This window comes from Alexandromys fortis, unplaced genomic scaffold, assembly GCF_014885135.2.
Source record: "Alexandromys fortis isolate MF-2015 unplaced genomic scaffold, M_Fortis_MF-2015_v1.1 scaffold_25, whole genome shotgun sequence".
Lineage (NCBI taxonomy): Eukaryota > Metazoa > Chordata > Mammalia > Rodentia > Cricetidae > Alexandromys > Alexandromys fortis.
In genome coordinates this window covers 929,728-951,088 of record NW_026067904.1, presented here as the reverse complement: position 1 = coordinate 951,088, position 21,361 = coordinate 929,728, and the positions used below count along the sequence as shown (strand labels likewise).

Genomic DNA, 21,361 nt, shown 5'->3' with positions numbered 1-21,361 from the left:
GTATAACCTAAGCCTTTGTTCTCTTACAGAGAGAGGAATATAATGGTAACTGTCTTAGGACAGTGAAGAGGTGGGAAGGAACAATGGCACTTTGAGCACTGAGGCTGGTCTACGATAAGTATAAGAAAAGTGAAGGTGAGAGCAGCCTTCGGAGATCCCGTGGATCTGTGTCTTGCTTCAACAGTGTTTGGACGGAACAGACCCAGGGCCTCCCTTTGTTAGCTACCACAGCCTCTGGGACCATCACCTCGCCGCCATCAGCTCCCAGGACCAGCTAGCACCGTCTCTTTGCGGGTAGCTCCAGACTGCGTCTTAACCATGACCTCCCAGATTCGTCAGAATTATTCCACCGAAATGGAGGCTGCCGTGAACCGCCTGGTCAACCTGCACCTGCGGGCCTCCTACACCTACCTCTCTCTGGGCTACTATTTTGACCCGGATGACCTGGCTCTGGAGGGTGTAGGCCACTTTTTCTGCGAATTGGCTGAGGAGAAGCGCGAGGGCGCCGAGCGTCTCCTCAAGTTGCAGAACGATCGCGGAGGCCGTGCACTCTTTCAGGATGTGCAGAAGCCATCTCAAGATGAGTGGGGTAAAACCCAGGAGGCCATGGAAGCTGCCCTGGCCTTGGAGAAGAACTTGAACCAGGCCCTCTTGGATCTTCATTCCCTGGGCTCTGCCCGCACAGATCCTCATCTCTGTGACTTCCTTGAAAACCACTTCCTGGATAAGGAGGTGAAGGTCATCAAGAAGATGGGCAACCACCTGACCAACCTCCGCAGGTTGGCTGCTGGGCCCCAGGCATCTCTGGGCGAGTACCTCTTTGAGCGGCTCACTCTCAAGCATGACTAGGAGGCCTCTCCTTCCGAGGGGCTCCCACCTCTGCTCTGCAGCAGCCCGCCTCAGGACCTTCACCCGAACCTCTCAAGAAGCCACTAGGCAGCTTTGTAACGCCCTGGAGCCCCTCTCAAGTCTTGGACCAAGTAAAAATAAAGCCTTTTGAAGCAGAAAAAAAAAAAAAAAAAGAAAAGAAAAAAGAAAAGTGAAGGTGAGAAGCAGGCAGATTCCATCTCAGTAGTCTGAGTCTGCTTTATTGGAATATTGAGGAGTTTCGTTCTTCCTGTAGGATGAAGGTTGAGCACATCCAGAGAGGCTGAGGGACAGGCATATACACACATACATGAGCTACCAGGGAGTTACAGTTAATTTTTTGTGGTTTAACTGGGAGCAGGGTAGGTTGTTTTTGATATCTGGGAATATTGTTTGTACAGGTGAAGAGGGACAGGTCAGGCTGGGGCCAAACCTTTATGGCTAGGGGCTATTGCCCAGTACAGCCTGACTCAGTGCCTCATGATTCCAGGCTACTATCCAAAAACAAGGACACAGGAAACAAGAGTGGTTAGTTTTCATCATTCAGAGTATTAAAAAATTATTGTGGATGAACACATTAATAAGTGCATCTTAAGCTTTTATGACTCTACTGAGGCTGAGACAATCCAATGAATTAATGATTCTCAACTCTGTTTTAAACACCAGAGTCATCCTGAGAGACTTTTAAAAATGCTAACTCCCTCCTGAAGATACGAATTTGAGTTACTAGAGGTGGTGCTAAGGTATGTTTTTTAAAAAAGTTTGCCTGGCTGACCAAGCTCTACAAACATGGGGGAAACCCTCTGCGGTTACCTAAGACAGGGTCTCTTGTAGCCCAGGCTGACCCTGAACTCATGACCCTCCTGTTTCCACCTCCAGTGCTGGAATTACAGGCATGAATCAACACACCCAGCTCAAGATTTTGCAACTTTTATTACAAGCTGCAGAACTGGTTCTTGTTCTTTATCCCTCTTGAATTTTACTTATCATTCTGCCTTCCTTAGGGTGTGGGTGTCTCAAAGGGAGCAACAGCCAGGAAAGTGCTTTGTAGATTGTGAATCTATTTACCAGCATGATGTAGGTAAATAATGACGAAGTGTTCACAGTGCAGAGACTCTACAAAATGATCTTTGCTAGTTCATCTTTATTGACATTTTGATATTACTGTTTCCTTTTTTAAACCCCAAGAACAATTATGTTAAGAGTTTAAGAAAAAACAGCATGGTTTAGGTTAAAATCCTGGCAGCTGCTAGGACAGACAGAAAACAGTTGTGCTTCTTCAGTCAGGCATGGGAGAGAAATCGCTTATTAAAATACGAGCAAGCACTCCTAAGAATGGGAGTGGGGAGTGAGCACAGAAAAAAAACCCCAAAGTCAGTATTACTGTTTTATTACCTCCTGTGCTCTTGCTGACTGACCTGCGTTTCTCTTTGTGAACTATATTTAGCAAGGTAAAATTTGATGACGTCTGAAGCTTCAACCCTGATGACATCAGTTGACATCAGCAACCAAGTCCTTGGTTTAAATGCTTGGTTTCCTTCCTATGTCCATGGCTCTTCATTCTGTCTACAAATCTCTTATTTCCCAGTAAGCTGGACTTGTGTTAGGCTTTTACTATTTTTAATTTATTTAATTAAATTACTATATTTAATTTATTTTTAATTTATTTAAGGTAAATTCCTAGCTGGGTCTCCCTTCTTTGTAGGTCAGTTGCCTTTGAATTCATATCCTCCTGTGCTAGCCTCCTGAGGGCTGGGATTACAGACAGGTGTGTACCACCATGGCCATTTCCTTTTTATCCCTCCCTCCCTTTTTGAGACAGGGTCACATTATGTATTCCTGGGTGTCCTAGAACTCTCTAGGTAGACCAGGAAGGTGTTCAACTCACAGCAATGCTCCTGCCTCTGCATCCTGACTGCTAGGATTAAAGGTGAATACTACCAAGCAGCAAAAATAGCTGCTATCTAGCTATATAGTGCTGAACTTGTGTTTATTCTGCTGCCCCTTTCTCCTGACCCATACAAATAATTTTAACATTTTTCCCTTTCATTAATTATGTGTATGAGTGTTTTGGCTGAATGTATGTTTGTGAAGCACACCATGCCTGGAAGCCAAAGAAGGCATCCGATCTCTGGAACTGGGGTTACAGACAGTCCTAAGTTGCTATGTAGGTACTGGGAATTAAACCTGAATCCTTTGGGAGAGCAGCCACTGACTACAGCCCCTACAAAGAGTTTTAATATGTATTTTATGTCCCACGTACTGGCTAAATTATGGGAGAAAACGAAAAACAGAAACCAACCAACCAATCCACCAGACAAAGATGAAGTATCTTTGTCTTTATGAAGTATCCTACAATGAAGGGGAAAGAAAATGAACTCCTGGTGGGGAGACAGCTCAGAGGATGGAGTGCTTGCTCATAAGCATAAGGGTGTGAGTTTGGATCCCCAGCATGGGCATAAAAGTTAGGCAAGGCAGTATCTGTAAACCCAACCGTGGTGGATACAGGTGATCCTGGCAGTTCACTATCTAGCTAACCCAGTTAGAATGGCAAATTCCAGGTTAGTTAGAGACGATCTCAAAACGTAAGTGGAAGGTGTCTGGCTGGACACTGCCTCGTGCCCCACTCCTTCCCATGTTCTAATGAAGAACATATCTGCTCTTGTGTCCTGCTCATTCACCCTAGTGTTTTCTATACAACCAGGACATATCTCCTCTGGTCCATTCTTTCTGGCAGTCTGTACAGTCCACCTGTCCTGCCCCGCCTGTCTACCACGTCACACACACACACACACACACACACACACACACACACACACACACACACACACGTCATCCTTGAAACAGGAATGCCCCTTTTATTGTGTTCCAGGGCAGCTTAAATAGGGCTCTCCTTGATTAATGGCCACGCCCTAGCTCTCGGGACTTTTCAGCTGCAAGTCCACCAGAAACCACTCCCCTGCCATCAGGAACTCATGAAAGTCTAGCACTCTGGCAGGCAAGGGGTCATAGAAAACTCAGGGTCTGAGAGTCTGCAGTCCCCAACTCTTCCCATGACGAGTCCCACTAATAGGGCTGGTGCTAGTAATCTGTTTTGTCCTCCTAGCAATTTGCATTCTCATTTCCTCAAGAAACAGGTTCCTGAGGTCATAGGCTTCTTCACCCAAATCTTCCCATTGAGTGTGAGCCCACCAACTCTCCCTCCCCACATCCTCCCATGCTAACAGGAAGTAGCCAGGTTTGAACCAGTGCCTATGTATCAAAGAAGGTCAGGAAGTCTAGCTGGAAACTCCGCCTCAGCCCCATTCCTTCCCATTCCAAACCACTCCCCCAGAAAAACCCAACAAAAGTCCAGGCTCTTCAAAAAGCTCAAGATCACCCCCAGGATATTTAAGCGCCCCCCCCCCCCCGCCATCTCCCAGCGGTTGGTTCAATAAACCTGGCCTTTTTTAATTTGGCTTGATCTGGCTTACTGGGTCAACAGAGAAGCCTACTATCAGGGTACAAAAAAAAAGAAAAAAAAACAAAAAAAAAAACCAAAAAACCAAAACAAAACCAAAACCAAAAAAAAAAAAAAAAACCCAAAAAACAAAACAAAAACAACAACAAAAAACCCCCACCTATCAGAAGGGCTAGTGAGACATCTCAGCATCTTGATAAAAGTGAAAGGCTTGATACCAAGCTCAAAGACCTGAGTTTGATTTCTAAGCACTCACACCATAGAAGCAGAGAGCTGATGCCCCAAAGTTGTCTTTGACTTCCACACATGCACTGTGGCACAGCTTCCCCCCTCAGAACAAAATGAATGAATGAATGAATGAATGTGACTTAAAAATATAAGATGAAAAGTGAGACATGATGCCAGGCGGAGGTGGCGCACTCCTTTAATCCTAGCACTCAGGAGGCAGAGGCAGGTGGATCTCTGAGAGTTCGAGGCCAGTCTGCTCTACAGAGTGAGTTCCAGGACAGCCAGGAGTACACAGAGACACCCTGGCTCAAAAAACCAAAACTGAAAAAAAAAAAAGTAAAAAATGGACTAGGAATGCCACTCAGCAGAGAGCTGTTGTGAAAACCCCTTCCTCTGGGAGTCAACCCTCTATCCTCCTCCTCAGAAAGCCTGAAAACAAACCAAAGTAGCCTTAGCCTCCCAAGTGATACTGTTTCAAACTGTACTTTGCTTCCTATTCCTACCCACATTCTCTCGGTCAGAAGAAAACTCATCCCATTGCCATCTCTGCACATTTCAGTCAATAAGTACTCACTGAGGGGCCTGCTGTGTTCCAAGTACTAGCCTAGGTGCCAAAGATACAAGACTGAACATAACAAAAATTCTAGCCCTCATGAGGCTTAAATTTTAGTAAAAGAAGTCAGGAAAAAGCAGTGAACCATATATGCCATCATATATATGACTTTATAAATCATATATACAATTAAGAATATGTACTCAAAGTGATATGGCACAAGGTGATAGAGGTTGCAATTTTAGATACAGCAGTTGAGAGGAAATCTCACTGGGGAAACCTGAGCAAAGCCCTGGCAGAGACAAGGGAGTGAGTCAGGATGGATTTGGAGGACAGCATTCCAAGAGAAAGAAAAGGCCCTCAGGCAATAGCATACCCTGGAATGGTAAAGAGGCCACTGTGTCATAGAAGTGTGTGGGGGCAAGGGAGCTCTGGAAGCCTTATAAGGACTTGGGCTTTCGCTTGGATGGGTGAGAGCTACTGGAGGTTTTGGGCAGAGCTGGTGACAGTGTGGGACTTAAGTTTTACAGGATCACCCCCTCAGGGTGCAGAACTAAGGCTAGAATGAGTAAGGCGAGGGCAGAAGGAGGGAGACAGGTTAGGAGTCTCCTGTGAAACTCAGGCAATGGGATGAGGGTGCTGACTCAATTCGTGATGGTAACAGTGGCGATGCTAAAAGCTTGGTGGATTCTGAGTATATGTTGAAGTAATCAAGTAAAAACACATGAGAGAAAGAACAATCAAGGTACAGTTTATTTTATAATCATGCCTGCATATATGTATGTGTACCACATTTGTGCCTGATGGAGGTGAGAAGAATGTATGAGATCTCTTGGAACTGGAGTTATGGATGGTTGTGAGTCATCACGTGGGTTCTGGAAACTGAATATAGGTCCTCTGTTAGAGAAACAAAGGCTCGTAACCAAAGAGCCACCTCTCCAGTCAACTCCAGGGTTTCTGAATTAGAGCTTCTAGCTAAGGCAATAACCCTGCTGTGGGGTGAGCAGGGCTGGGGAGTTATCAGAAAAGCAGTTTTAGATATGTTGTCATGGAAAGTTTGACAAGCCAAAATGCCTATCAGAAGTCAAATATGGAGAGACATCAAACAGAGAACTGAATATGCTGAGTCTCAAATTCAGGGGAAAGGTTTAAGGTGGTAAGATAATCCTGGACTTTTCAGCATAGTTCTTGTCAAGTCTAGATAAGACATTCATCAGTGGCTTGACAACACACAGAAAAAGACAGCCACTGGGCTCCAGGACACGGCAGTTCTTAAAGCTTCCTGAATTCAAGATCCCTTCATGCTATTTTTCTTCTTGTTTATTTATTTACTTTTTGACTTAATCTAATTATTTTTATGTGTGGTATTTCTTATTTGCAAGTTTTTTTTAAACTTTATTTTTTTTAGACAGGCTCATCTCACTGTGTAGCTCTGACTGACCTGGTAGTCATTATGTAGACCAGGTTGGCCTTGATTGAACTCACGGAAATCAGACTGCCTCTGTCTCCAGAACACTGGGATTAAAAGCATGGGTAACGGGAGTCTTAGTAGGGTTTCTATTGCTGTGAACAGACACCATGACCACGGCCACTCTTTTTTTCCTCAAGACAGGGTTTCTCTGTGTAGCCCTGGCTGTCCTGGGACTCACTCTGTAGACGAGGCTGGTATCAAACTCACAGGGATCTACCTGCCTCTGCCTCGTGAGTGTTGGAATTAATGCCTGCCAGTGGAAACTCTTACTAAAGAACACATTTAATGAAGGTCTACTTATAGTTTCAGAGGTTCAGTCCTTCATTGTCATGGTGGGCAGTATGGCAGCACACAGACAGACACGGTGCTGGAGAAGAAGCTGAGAGTTCTACATCTTGATCCACAGGTAATAGGAAGTAGTCTGTGTCCACACCGGGGGCAGCTTGAGCATAGGAGACCTCAAAGCCCACCCCCACAGTGACACATTCTCTCCAACGAGATGGCGAAGCCACACCTCCCAATAGGGCCACTCCATTTGGGGGCCACTTTCTTTCAAACCCCAAAGCTAGAAACAGAATAGAATATAGTTGGAGAATGGTCTTTTTGTAGTTTGTAGTGCTGAGCACTGAACCCAGGGCATAGTAGGCAAGCACTTTATCACTGAGAGCTGTCCAATTCACCTTTCTTTCTCTTTCTTTCTGTCTCTCTTTTTGAGACAGGGTTTTTTCTGGAGCTTTTCTGGAGCCTGTCCTGGAACTCACTCTGTAGACCACCTTGAACTCACCATCGCCAGGCGATTGTCCTGATTTCTACCCAAGCACAGAGCACGTGCAGCCCTTTTGCTCAAATGTTTAAAAAAAAAAAAAAAGAAAGAAAAAAGAAAAAAAAGTTTTAGGCCATTCTTACCGATACAGCCAGTTCAAGATCAGCTTGACCTAGGTGAGATCTTACCTCAAAAATAAAATAACCAAAACAAAAACCACAAAAAAAGGTTCGGAGAGTCGGATTCCCGTTCCACTGTGCCCGGAGCGGTGGAACATTTACTTGGAGTTGTTTCTCCTAGGTTGCCCCCTTTTCTGGGCGCCTTGGACTAGGGGACGGGATGACAGTCGCCTCAGGAGCGAGCCAGCCGGACCCCGCGTCACCACGCAGGGCCCTGGAAGCCGGACGGGGCGGGGCCTTCCGGGGCCGCGCCCCGAGACTCACCTGAGCTGGGAGCCGTGACTCACCTGCCCTCCGCCCGCCTTCCCCGGCCGCGGGCTGTTCCCTGAGTCGCCGCCCCTCCTTCCCGTCGGGGGTCCGGCTCTACGCGCCCCGAGGCCATACGAGAAGGCCTTCTGGGGGTCCCGGCCTGCAGTCGCCGGGCTACCATCTCCCCCCCAACCCCGAAAGCGCCAGGCCGGGACGAGCGGCGTGGAAGCCGCGGGAGGCGCCGGGAAGAGCGCGCGGAGGGAGGTGCCGGGAAGGGCAGGCGGGCGCGGCGCGGGGCGGGCCGGGGGCGGGGGCGCAGGGCGGCCCATTTCCTCCTGGGAGCCGGACGGGCGGGAGACAAAGCGGCGGCCGTCGGCTTGGCGCCTCAGGAGTCGTCCCGCGCTCGCCTCGCTCGCCGCAGGTAACTCTTCGTACCTTCCCTCGGGGCGCGCGCGGGGCTCCTGCTGGGCCGAGGGTCTCCTCAGGCCGGGGGTCCCGGGTGACGGCGCCCGCTCTGGGCGGCCGCCGCCCTGGGGAGCGTCGGGCCGGGCCGGCTTCCCGAAGCAGCCTGGGCCTGGGCGGGCGGAGCCCGACGCTCGGGAAGCGGAGCGAGCGACGCGGCGCTTCCTCGGGAAACTTTTCTCCTTCGAGTTTCTCAACTTTGTTCCCTGAGCAGGGCGCGCGCTCGCTCGCGGGGCCGGCGTCGCGCCTCGGGCCGCCTCCCCCACTGAGAGGCGACTGTGCCGTGGCCCTGGCGGTCCGGCGGTGGGGTGTTTTAGGGACGCGATTGTTCCCCGGAATTTTGCCGGCCGCTCCCCTCCCCCCTCCGGGGCCGGAGGTCGGGGGGAGCTGGCGTTCCAGCCTGACCCACGGAGTGTGGGAGTCGCCGCTTCCTGTTCTCCTGCGCTCTTGTCCTCTAAGGTGCGCCACACCCGTGTAGACCTGTGGCTGGGAGTTTGTTAATCTGGACTTTAAGATCACTCAGCCGCCCTCGCTGCCTAACTGGACTGACTTTCCTCTTAGTTTTCAGGGGTGGCGTTAGGGTCTTGTTGCTGACTTTGTGTTACCGAGACCGGGTCTTGCTAGTAGCCCAGGCTGGCCTGGAATGCTCGGGCATCCTGCCTTAGCTTCCCGAGGGCGGGCATTGCAGGCCTGCGATGTCAATGCCCCGCCTTTCACTTGTAAAGGAACTTGTGCGTAGAACTTGGAGAAAATGTTGACTGGCTGCATCCATATCCTTGGGTTGCAAGCAGTGGTCATTCCCAGTAATTGAGCGGTTGGCTCAAACCGACGGTTGATAGTCTTTATGTTCTTCGTCTTCGTAACATTTTTTATGTGTTTTGTATAGAATTCACAGTAATTTATGATGTAAGCTTATGCTCATATCACTGTATTGTATCTTTCCAATAGGCGTTCTTGAAAAGGAGATTGTGTGGTTAGCACTGATTTTTAAAGACTACAGGTGGATGCTACTTTAACAAACGGATTTTATTTTGGTTTACAAAAGGATTGAGTGGGGAAATCATTCGTACCTCTGCTCAACTGTTCTATGTCCTGACTCACTAAGGTAGAAAGTAGTTTTTAAAAATCCTCTTTTCTTTGAGGACCGGAAGCTTCTCTAGTGTCGTATCCTTTTTTTCCCCCCAGACTGGATCTCACTATAAAGCCCAAGCTAGCTTAAGCTTCTTGAGTGTTGGGATTCAGACAGGTGCCATACATGACACCTGTCTGGGACAAATTGTTTATAATGCAAACAACAGAAGCTTGTGGAAGCTTGGGTGGGGGTGTTAGTACGTTTATGAGGATAAGTCTGGGAGTTCTGGAAGGTGCTGGCTTTTGAACTGAAGTCATGTGACAGAAAAGGAGAGACGCATAAAAGGGCATGTAAGTGTTGGGGAATCTTTTTTTCCTCTTTATTTTGATCCTCTCCTTTTCCTGCATATGACTGTATTCTGAGTACATTGGTTTTCAGCACCACGTAGTTATGTGATACCACCTCCATTCCCCTCAGGAAATTTTATATTTTGATCAGAGATGAGGGGTGTCTTTTCCCCAGTTGGGAATCACTACCTTGTGCCCCCCTCCCCTGTGGGGTTGGGGAAACAAACCTAGAGCGTGTGCACGCTAGTCAGATGATCTACCATTGAGCTGCACACCCCTACCTCTGCTATCAACCTTAGCCGCTAACATCCAGCTCCTTATTTTGAGCGTAGATGTCTCTTCCTGAGCCACATGGGTCTTCTTGTATATTCCACGGCTTCTCAAATTAGCCATATGTGAAGTGAGACTTAATTCAGTGATGGAGATCTAACCCAGATGTGCAGAGCCAGAGTAACTGGTACAAACGGTCTTGAATTTTTTTTTTAGGAAGTCAGATTAGTGACAGCACAGAGTCCTGCTTGTTGTAGATGACGATGTAAGTGTAGTGGCTAAAACCTAGAAAGGATTAAAGGAATAGGGTCCTTAACAGGTATAAATGGCCTGAGCATTGGCACAGTGTTGGGAAGCCTAAAGGTTTAGAGGCATCTTTGTATTGAGTATTGAAGTAGGGAGGTCTCGTGTAAGGTCGTCGGGGAAGGCAAAGGCCAGGTTACATGGCTGTGTTTAGATTTTGTTCTAAAGCTGTAAGAAGCCATTGTAGGGCCTTTTATGACCTGAGCAGCTTTTTATTTCTTGTTGGTGCTTAGAGAAAATTTGAATTTGCGCGTGCCTAAAAGCGCGGAGTTTAGTGAGGAAGGTCATGTGAGTAAAGGGGATCAGGGTGAATGGAGCTGTTTTGGAAAGGACCCAAATAAAGATTGGTTCGGAGGTGGAGTCCAGCCGTCTTGGTAAAATTGTTTTTTAAGTACTGAAATCTTGGTCATGTCTCAAGGTCTAGCATTTCATTTCTGGCAGCAAACTTTGTGCTGTTTTCTTAGTTACTTTGGTTTGTTTAGTACCTTCTTGATGTCCCTGTTTGCCATCTCTGTTTACAAGTGAGCTTTGTAAACCTCTTTAGGGCACGGCTCATACCCTAACCTTTGGTTTGGTACCTGGCTAAGAAGGCAAATTAGATGCTGTATTGAATGAAGAAGGAAAAGATCTTTCTGGCATCTACTTACTTATGGTGGTAAATGACAACAGGTGAGGGAGGGAGCTCATTACAGTCAAATTGTTGTTTTTGGCAACTTGAACTTTGTTCAGCTTTTTTTCCTACCCAAATCATGAGTGACAGAACCCTCTCTACAGTGCTTCGGTTACCTGCCTTCTCGTCCCATTCTTTGCTTCCACTCCAGTTTTAGACTGTTTCTGAGTGGAGGACCCCTCAGTAGTATCTGAGTAAGCTGTTTAGTTGCTTGTCATTTGTTTTATTTAGCAAAGGCTCTTGATTGAATTTAATGATCCTCCTGCCTCATTTTCTCGAATGCTGGGATTACAAGTGTGCACTACCATACTCGACTTTGCCTTCCTTTTATTCCCCCTGTGGTTTTCTTTTGGAACCATGTTGCTTTTCTTAACCACCTGGTTTTTTTTTTTTTTTTTTTTTTTTTAAACTCCCTGGATTTTCTCTTGGTGCTCAGTGCTTTCTTTGGTCTCTTGTACTAAATATTTTCTTCTTTTTTTCCCCTTTCCTTTTTATTTAGTTTTTCAAGTTTCTCTGTATAACAGTCCTAGCTGTCCTGGAACTAGCTCTTAGACCAGGCTGGCCTTGAACTTAAAGAGATCTGCCTGCCTCTGTCTCCAGAGTTCTGGGATTAAAGGTGTGCACCACTACTACTCAGCTGGTAAATATTTTCTATGGATGATTTCCTCCAATCTGTCACTTCTTGGAAGTGGGGGAAGAGGGTCTAGGTTTTATCTTATTTTTTTGAGAGGGTCTCTCTATGTAATTCTGTCTGTCTTGGGACTCTCTAAGTAGACCAGGCTGGCCTCAAACACACAGAGACCCACCTGCTTATGCCTTCTAGTGCCAGCACCAGATGTGTGCACCACCACTCATGGTTTAAGGCTTAATCTTTAATAGTAAGCCTTTTGAAATCGAAGTACCATTAGAGAAAAATGTTCAAATCGTAATTGTCATTGTTCATGAACTCATACAAACTGAACACCGTGTACATTCACTAAGAAGCAACAAACTGTTAGCACCCCAGGAATTCCCACTAGTAGTTGACTTTATTTGCCCTTCTGCTTCTTTGTTTGTTTTGAAACCAGGTCATACTGTGCTGCTAAGAGTGATTGAGCTTTTTTTTTTTTTTTTTTTTTTTTTTTTAAATTTTTCAAGACAGGGTTTCTCTGTAGCTTTGGAGCCTGTCCTGGAAACTATCTCTTGTAGACCAGGCTGGCCTCGAACTCAAAGAGATCCACCTGCCTCTGCCTCTGCCTCTTAAATGCTGGAATTAAAGGTATGTGCCATCACTGCCAGGCTGTGACTGAGCTCTTAAAGTTCCTAAAATAAAAAAGCCATTTAAAAAAGTACACACATTTTAATGGTGCGGTGGCACACACCTTTAATTCTAGCACTTGGGAGGCAGAGGCAGGTGGGTATCTGAGTTTGAGACCAGCCTAGTCTATGGAGTGAGTTCCAAGATAGCCAGGCTACACAGAGAAACCTGTCTCAAAAACCCCCAGCTCCCCCTCAGTAAACAAAAGCACATTTTATTATTTTGTGTTTGTGTGCACAAGTGTGGTCAGAGGACAGCTTGGAGAAGTTGATTCTCTTCTTCCATTATGTGGGTCCCAGTGATCCAACTGAGGTTGTTTGGCTTGGTGGCAGGGCCTTGACCTGCTGAGCCATCCTGGCAGCCCACAGTTCGCACCTTACTTTTGAAATTAATGCTATGTAATTGTACTGGTTAGTCTCATGGTGGGATTCAAGATCTTCTAAATTCTAGCATTTTACTTAAAATTCAGACCAATTTCTTTTCATTAATCTTTTTTTTTTTTTTTTTTTTTTCCAGGATGGGGGCTGATGTAGTTAGTGGCTTATACTGCAGAGGCAGCAGAATTGAATTCAAAGACAGCCTGATGTACATAGGGAGTTCCGGGCCTGTTAAGGGTATACAGTGAGATTGTGTCTCAGAACAAATATTTTAATTAAATTTATGAATTCACACATGTGTATACACACACACACACACACACACACACACACACAGAGACAGATAGGTTTTTGTGAATTGGTTCTTTCATTCTACCAGGTGGCTCCTGGGGAATCTAACTCAGGTTGCCAGTCTTGTTAGTAAGTGGAGTAACTGCTTTTACCCAATGAACCCTTTTGGGAGCCTTTAATTTTTTTTTTTTTTTTTGAGACAGTCTCATGTAACCCAGAATGTTTTCACCTTGTTATGTACCTGCGGATGACCTTGAGCTTCTGAAACTCTGGTCTCCACAACCTGAGTGCTGGGATTACAGGATCCATCACCAGATTTATGTGGTATTGGGGGTCAGACCCAGGGCCTCTTGCATGCTAGTCAGTCACCTACTACCAGATTGATTTTTCTGTGGTGAATTGTTCCCTGTCCTTTGTATTTTACCCTGGGTCTTTCGCAGTTTTGTTGAAATACTTTATAATAAATGCTTCTATACCCCCTCCAAAAGCTGAATAACACTGCCCCCCACTCTTGGAGAAAGAATCCAAAAATCCTAAAATTTGTACTGATAAATGATAGTGTATTATCCTAGCCTTTTTTACTTTAGAATTTTTATTATTTATTTATCTACCTATTTATCTATCTATTTATTTTTGGTGTTTTGAAGCAGTGTTTCTTTATGTAACAGTCCTGACTGTCCTGGAACTCACTTTGTAGATCAGGCTGGCCTCGAACTCACTGAGATCCTCTTGCCTCTGCTTTCCAAGTGCTGGGATTAAAGGTGTGTGCCACAAACTCCTGTCTACTTCAGAATTTTTATTTTATATGTATGTGTGTGCACCTGACCGTATATCTGTGTATCATATTGTGTATCATATGTGTGCAGGGTCAGTAGAGAGGTCAGAACAGGTGTTTGATCTTCCGGAATGAGAGTTATACAGTTGTGAGAACCACCATATGGGTGCAGGGAACCGCTTTTGTTTTTTTGTAGTAAGATGTGTACAACAAAATTCACCATTTAAACCATTGTGTGTGTGTGCTCATTGACTTTAAGTAGTTGCATGTTATTATGCAGTCTTTTGTCTCTAGAACTATTTTCATCTGTCCAAGGTGAATTTTGTACTCTGTAGCTTTTCATTCACCTCCCTCTGGGCCTTGGCCTTGGCAGCTTGCTCGCTTGCTCTGTCTGTCTGTCTGTCTGTCTGTCTGTCTGTCTGTCTGTCTGTTTGTCTGTCTGTCTATCGATTGTAGTTAGCCATTCTTTGAATTTGACTTTTTTTTTTGGTGGACATTCTCTTTTCCTCGTTTTCTTTCTTTCAGTTAAGTTTTAAAATTGTATGTTTTGCTGCATGGATGTCTGTGCCCCATGTATGTTCATGGGACCAGAAGACGGTGTTGGATTTCTGTTGGAGAACAAAGGTCCTTGTGCTCACAGATAGCACCAGGGAAACCAGGAATGTTAAACAGTAAGGGTTGTCTTTTAAAAGGAAAAGATATTTTCAGCCTGGAATGCTGGGAATGCTGGCTAATATCTTAGGAGATCCTTGTGTTATCTGTACGGCCAGGGCCTCCCCCAAGCACCCGCAACCTGAACTAGAGATACTTAATAGTTTAGGTGACTTTTGTGTTACCAATATGACCAGAGGCACCCCTAAGTTCCCACAACCAGGATCGGAACCTATGTGTTGTCTGTATGACCATGACCACACAAGACCCTCCCCTAGCCCCTTAGGATAACACATTAGCCTATTTTGAACCCATCTTAATGGAAGAAGTGACAAGTACTTTAAGAGTTTTGATGTAATTATGCTTCCTTGTGCACAAGGGATTGTGTTACACCAAGAAACTTTTATTCCAGATTGTACTGTACTTAAATATGCCTACAATAAACACCTGGTGTTAGACTCTAGAAGTTTGAACTAACCAGCTATTTAGTTGTGTTGAACCGGATTTCCTCCTCATCTTTCTTCTTTTAATTTATTCTTATGTGCAATGGTGTTTTGCCTGCATGCATGTCTATATGAGGGTGTCAGATCTTGGAGTTACAGACAGTTGTGAGCTGCCATGTGGGTGCTGGGGATTGAACTCAGGACCTCTGGAAGAGCAGTCAGTGCTCTTAACTGCTGAGCCATCTCTCCAGCCCACCTGGATTTCCTTCCATGTGGATTGTTAGTTTGTTGGCTCTGGGGTAGCAGAAAACCCTAGAGATTGCCTGGAACTGGCAGAGTTAAAGATCTCTGTGAGCTACCATGTAGATGTGGGGAACTGGACACATTCCGGGCCAGAGCAGCTCCACTGATCAAATCCCTAGCCTGGACTTTAAAATGAAGTTTTTTTTTTTTTTTTTGATGATATGCTTGAGCATGTAGTTTTTATATATTCTTTTGTTGTTGTTGTTTGTTTTTTGAGACAGGGTCTCTGTATTTCGGGCCATCCTGGAATGCCTTACGTAGATCAGGCTGGTGCTCACTATCAGATATCTACCTGCTTATACCTCCTCGGTGCTAAAGAATATATATATTCTGCAGGTTAATCCCTTATCGGCAAAGTGATTTATAAATACTCTCTCTGGTTGTCCTTTTACTTTCTGTTGATTGTACTTCTTTGTTACAAAGTTTATAATTTTGATGATGTCTGAAATGTGTTTTTGTTTCCTTTACTTTTGATGTCATATCTAAGAAATCATGAAATACAAAGACCTTGGAGGTTTTCTTTCCACCCCTCTCCGCTAAATGGTGAGGGAAGAAATTATGTTATTTTAGCCACTTTACCTCTACTCAGTGAGCCCTGAAGTTTAAAAATGTAATTGCTATTCCTGTCCTTTTATTTTGAGACTTTCTCTAACTCAGGCTGGCCTCAAACTCAATAACTATTCTACTGCCTCAGTTTCCCAAGTGCTTACATAAGCATGAACCCACCATACCTGGTTGAATAATAGAGTTTTTATTTTTTGATTTTTTGATTTTTCGAGACAGGGTTTCTCTGTGTAACAGTTCTAGTTGTCCTGGAACTGGCTTTTGTAGACCTGGCTGGCCCCAGACTCACAGAGATCTGCCTGCCTCTGCTTCTCAAGTGCTGGGATTAAAGGTGTTTGCCACCACTGCCCAGTGAGTGATATAATTTTTAAAATTTATCTTACTTGGGCTGGAGAAATAGATGGCTCAGAGGTTAAGGGCACTTCAGAGGTCCTGAGTTCAATTTCCAGCAACCACATGGTGGCTCACAACCATCTGTAATGAGATCTGGTGCCCTCTTCTGGCCTGCAAGTATACATGCAAGCAGAACATTGTATATGTAATAAATAAATTTAAAAAATTATTTTACTCGTGTGTATATGTGTGAGTGTATGCACATTTATGTGTGTGTGTAGGTGCTCACAGAGGGTGCCTAATCCCTTGGAACTGGAGTTACCAGGTATTTGTGAATTGCCCAATGTGGGTGCTGGGATCTGAATTCTGGTCCTCAATGATTGAATAGCAAGCACTTTTAACTACTGAGCCGTTATTTGCAGCCCATTAGTATATAGTTTTTATAAGGGTAAACTAAACAATGGAGTTAGGATTTAGTGATGAGGTATTTCTTTTTGCTAATTTGTCATCGATTATATATCTGTACCTGATGAATTATGATAGCATGCTCTTTGGAGTTCTTAATCTTATGAGACCTGGCCTTACAGTGAACTTTGTCATCTGTCTAATGAGTAAGATGATTTATACAGGGTGTTTATTTTAACTTCTAATGTGATAAAATGCTAATATAGTCTTTCCGTTATGAAGATAAAAATACAAGCTGTATTTATATCTATATTAAGTGGCTTTTCTTAGGGGTGAATCAGTTGTTGGTTTTTTTTTTTTGTTTTTTTGTTTTGTTTTTTGAGAAAGGGTTTCTCTATAGCTTTGGAGCCTGTCCTGGAACTAGCTCTTGTAGACCAGGCTGACCTCGAACTCACTGAAATCCACCTGCCTCTGCCTCCTGAGTGCTGGGATTAAAGGCATGCGCCACCACTGCCCGACTGTGAATCAAATTTATCATTTAAATAATTACCGTGCTGCTAACTTCCTTTTATTAAGATAATGATAGTAAAAATCGCTTAGCGGCTGTGCTAGATGATAAAGTCCTTCAAGTCAGTGTGTTATTTTCATCTTTCTGCTTCCTGTGTACCAGACTTGTTTCTTTGTATGCAGTAGATACTATTCACTAAATGCTAGGTTACTGGCCCAGGAGACAAAGGGTTGCTTTCCTTTTAAATAAAGATGTACCCTCCCCTTTTGAAGACAAGTCTCACTGTGCAGTTCAGGCTGGCCTTGAACTCATGATCCTCCTATCTCAACCTTCCCGGTGAATATTAGAGTGCTAGGGATTATAGTCATTGTTACCAGTCCCACCAACTGGGGACACTGAGGATCAAGAAGCACCATGATAACATTCTGATCTTAAATGGTTGCTTTTACATATTAAAACCCCATCTCCCAGAAGAGAATAAAGAGAAAAATTAAGTGGGAGGGGAGAAAAGTTCATTACATCTGGGGAGGAATTATACTTAGCTGGCGAGCTAGCGTTAGCGGAAGTGTAGTAGTGGATGCCCTTCTGTTTCTCTGTCTCCCTGATTAGAAAGAAGCAGTAATTAGCAACAAGAATGCAGTTCCCAGTTTCTGGAGGGCAAGGACCCTTATTTGTCCACCTGGCAAGCTGTTCCTGTAACATGTGCTGGACTAGGGAGATAGAGAGTTGCTGCTAAGCTAAGCAAGTTGAATTTATCCAATTTGCATATGGTCCAAGCCTTTACCTGGAAGTTTCAGGACTTTTTCTTCCTCTCTGAGACAGGGTTTGTCTGTGTATGCCTGACTATTCTGAACTCAGTGTACCTGCCCTGCCTCCTGAGTGTCGGGATTCAGGGAATGTGGGACCACATCTGGCTCTAGGATTTTTATTTACTTAAATTAGTTTTTTTTTTCTTGAGTTTTCGAGACAGGGTTTCTCAGTAGCTATGGAGCCAGTCCTAAAACTTGCTCTGCAGACCAGACTGGCCTTGAATTCACAGAGATCTGCTTGCTTCCTGAGTGCTGGGATTAAAGGCATGAGTGGTGTTGTACCACCACCACCCAGCTGACTCTAGGACTTTTAATACTAATGCGTTAGAAAGTAGTTAAACTAGATAGATTTCTACCAGTGTAGTTATCTAGGCGGTAGGATTATTGGTATTTCCTGGGATGCTGTCTTCCTAACACTTCTTCCAGAATTCCCTGTTAGGGTCAAGTATTATATTGTGTGTGTGTACCACATTGTGTGTGTGTTTAGTATGTATGCATGTATGATATGTGTACAAGTGCAGGTGTATGTGTGTAGTATGTATGCATGTATGATATGTGTAGAAGTGCAGGTGTGTGTATGTGTGTATTGGCCAGAGGACAGCTTTTGGGAGTTTTTTCTTGTCTTATACCCTTGTTTTGAGGGAGGTGCTCTCTTTTTAAAAATTTAAAACAAAATATTTTTTGGCGTATGTGCATGGATACATGCATACCATATAAGTGTGAAGGTCAGAGGACAAATTATGGGGATCTATTTTATCTCTACAGAGTGGGTTCTGAGAATTAAACTCAGAAATCAGGCTTTGTGGCAGTTGGCTTTACCCAGTTAACCATCTAGCTGGCCCTCTCCTGTTGTTTTTGCTGTTGTGCTTAATACTCTAGGGTAGCTCTCCTGGAGCTGTGGGCCTGTGATTCCACTTCCATCAGTCTGTAGGACTGCTGATGTTACAGATACACCTCACCAGTTCAACTTGGAATAATTTTCTTTCTTTTACTTTTCCCTCCCTCCCTCCCTCCCTCCCTCCCTCCCTCCCTCCCTCCCTCCCTTCTTTCTCCCCCTCTCTCTTTCTTTTAACTTAGCAGTCTGAAAGTTGTATATGAGACGCCTCTACTACATCTTCTCAGCCGTTTCTTCCTTGTGTGCAGTTGCCCTTCTCTTTTCCTACTGTCGAGACTTGATTTTCCTTTCTAGGATCTTTTTGCGGTCTTTGTCCAGCGTTCGCCTGGTGATAACCACCTTGCTGTGGTAGATGCCCACAGGGGCTGTTGTGCTATTAGCCTTTTCTCTCTGCACTCGTTCAGTATAGATGACATATTTCTTCCTGTACACTTAGACCACTTTGCCAATCTGCTGGCCTTGGTAGTGTCCTGGGACAACCTGAACTTCATCATCCTTTCGAATGGGTGCAGATTGAACATTGTACTTCTGTCTCAGCTCTTTAGAAAGAACAGTGGTGGTGCTGCCTTTAATCCCAGCACTCGGGAGGCAGAGGCAGGCAGGTGGAGGATCTCTGTGAGTTCAAGGCCAGCCTGGTCTGTAGAGTGAGTTCCAGGACAGCCAGGACAACTCATACTATGTTAAATATTTCATTATATTATACATTTCATTATTAATCCGGGCCCTTAATCACAGTTTATAAAATAGGGTAGAGTGAATGAGCCAGAGGCTGAAAAGCAGAGCCGGGAGGCAGTGTTTGTGGGATTTCTATTCCTGGGGATCTCTACCTTGACAAAGGTTTCCTATAATCATGTGTTCCCTTTTCTTAGCTTCATTGATCTGGGGGTCATTTGGTTCTCAGAAAAGCTTTTTACTGGCTTTGAAATGTATCTTTAAAAACCTGTCATTTTACAAAGTCGTGGTCAAATGAAATGTGAGCTTGATCCCTTGGGAAGGGGCAAAATCCAAGGAAAAGGGAAGATGGTAACCTTGAAAAAATTTAAGCTTATTTTAGACTAGTGAGATAAAGCTGTTTTTCTCGGAAGTGTTACTAAGTGTAAGGAAGTGTTATTCTGGATGTCAGTAATATTGGGAGGGTTTCACTTACATACAGCACCTTCATCAAAATCCTGCCAGTGAGCAAGATGCTAGAGAGATGTTATGTTTCCTAGCTAATGAGATTAGCTCTAATAAATATCAGTGATAGATAGGAGTTGCAATCTGTGTCTGTTTTTGCTAATCTTATTTTTCATTTCTTTTTGCATGTCAGTATCGCAAAATGAAAACTAAAATAGTTTTGAATCAATTCGATTAAACATAGAAGATTGCAAGCATGTGTCCCTGCTCCTCTTTAGAGTGTTATTTTAGTTGAGTCAGAAAAGTGATGGTGGGCCAGAGAGATGGCTTATCTGGAATGTACCTGCCTCTAGGTAGGACAACCTAAATCCCGGAAACCACAGGGTGGAAGGGAGAGAACCAGAGTTGTTCTCTGACCTTCACTCCTCTGTATATAAATGTTAACTAGGATTCTCTTCAAAGATAACTTTTTTTTTTTTTTTCCGAGACAGGGTTTCTCTGTAGCTTTGGAGCCTGTCCTGGAACTAGCTCTTGTAGACCAGGCTGGCCTTGCAGTGCTGGGATTAAAGACTTGCACAACCACCTCCAGGTTTCTTTTTAAAGTGATGGTTTGCTGATTGTGTTGGACACACCTGTAGTCCTCTTTTCACTTGGGTAGGAGACTGAGGCAGGGAGATTGCCTTTGTTTGAGGCCACAGCAGGGCTTAATGACAAGATCTTGTCTTAACTGAGATCTGTGTGTTCACAGTGGTTCCTTTTTTTTTTTTTTAATAGTGCCTTGTGGCCACTTCTGTGGAATCTAGAGAAGTAGAGCTAACCCTTCCTGTGAGGTAGAGAGTGGATGTAGCTGAGTCTTGAAAGAAGATGAGTAACTTTTCAGCTGAAAAAAATATGAAGTTCTCTTGGCAGAAGAAAAGTAAATGGAACGCTCTGGAGGCCCATGTTTTCATGGGGCGGAGACTGGGAAGGCCACCAGGCTAGTGCAGGTGAAGTTAGCTAAGCGAGGCTTTGGCTTTGTCCTGTTTGTTCCTCTCAGAGAGGAGTGACCCAATGATAGTGATTAGAAGTGCTTGGAGAATAGCCGGAGTGTAGATTCATTGGTAACAAACCTTCCACACACACTCTTTATATCAGTTCTGGGAAAGGAGCCCAGGGCTCAGCTAGTGTTAGGCAAGTGTTGTGTCACTGAACTGTGACACACTGGCTCACTCACATTCTCCACATCAGAGATAAGACTTAGGGGCTAGAACCTTCAGAACAGTGTATATTGTATCAGTATGAGGGTTATGCAGTCAGTGTTGACTGATGTAGGAGTTAGGAGGGAGAAGGGGAAGGGAAAAGAACCTAGAGTCTCCTTGTAGGGCCTGGTTGGTGAGGTTTGGTCCACAGTGATGGGGAGGCCATAGGAGTTGGTAGGGGTAGGATTGTGAGGGAGGTGGTGCTGGTGACTGTGAAGTTTGAAGAATTCAGCTCTGTAGTTACGTGCTTGGAGAAATCCTGTAGACTTGTAGGAACATGACTTTAAGGACATTTTCTACTTTTACTTAATGGAAAAAGCAGGATTTGTGTGTACTATATAGTTGGGCTCTGGAGTGTCCTTCAAAGGTCCAAGTGTGTGGGTGTGGTTGTACAAGCCTTTAATCTCTGCACTCAGGAGGCAAAGGTAGGTAAATAGATCTCTTGAGTGCTAGCTAGTTCAG

At 44.6% G+C, this 21,361-nt stretch overlaps 2 protein-coding genes across 2 annotated transcripts in view; both read left to right on the top strand.

Moving 5' to 3' along the window:
• The first annotated feature begins 303 nt into the window (after positions 1–303).
• LOC126497150 (ferritin light chain 1-like) lies at positions 304–1,029 on the top strand. The gene has a single exon (XM_050135045.1). It carries the CDS (start codon positions 319–321, stop codon positions 847–849), a length of 531 nt encoding a protein of 176 aa, XP_049991002.1. The 5' UTR covers positions 304–318; the 3' UTR covers positions 850–1,029.
• A 7,004-nt stretch (positions 1,030–8,033) lies between these two features.
• Ctnna1 (catenin alpha 1) overlaps positions 8,034–21,361 on the top strand; it is a 125,664-nt gene continuing 112,336 nt past the window's right edge. Inside the window, exon 1 of the mRNA XM_050135028.1 lies at positions 8,034–8,191. The gene's annotated coding sequence lies outside the window, so the exon portion shown is untranslated. The remainder of the gene's footprint in view (positions 8,192–21,361) is intronic.

What these genes read in the sequence shown, in the direction of transcription:
- LOC126497150 (XM_050135045.1), top strand. Translation starts at nt 319, where the DNA reads ATGACCTCCCAGATTCGTCAGAATTATTCCACCGAAATGGAGGCTGCC.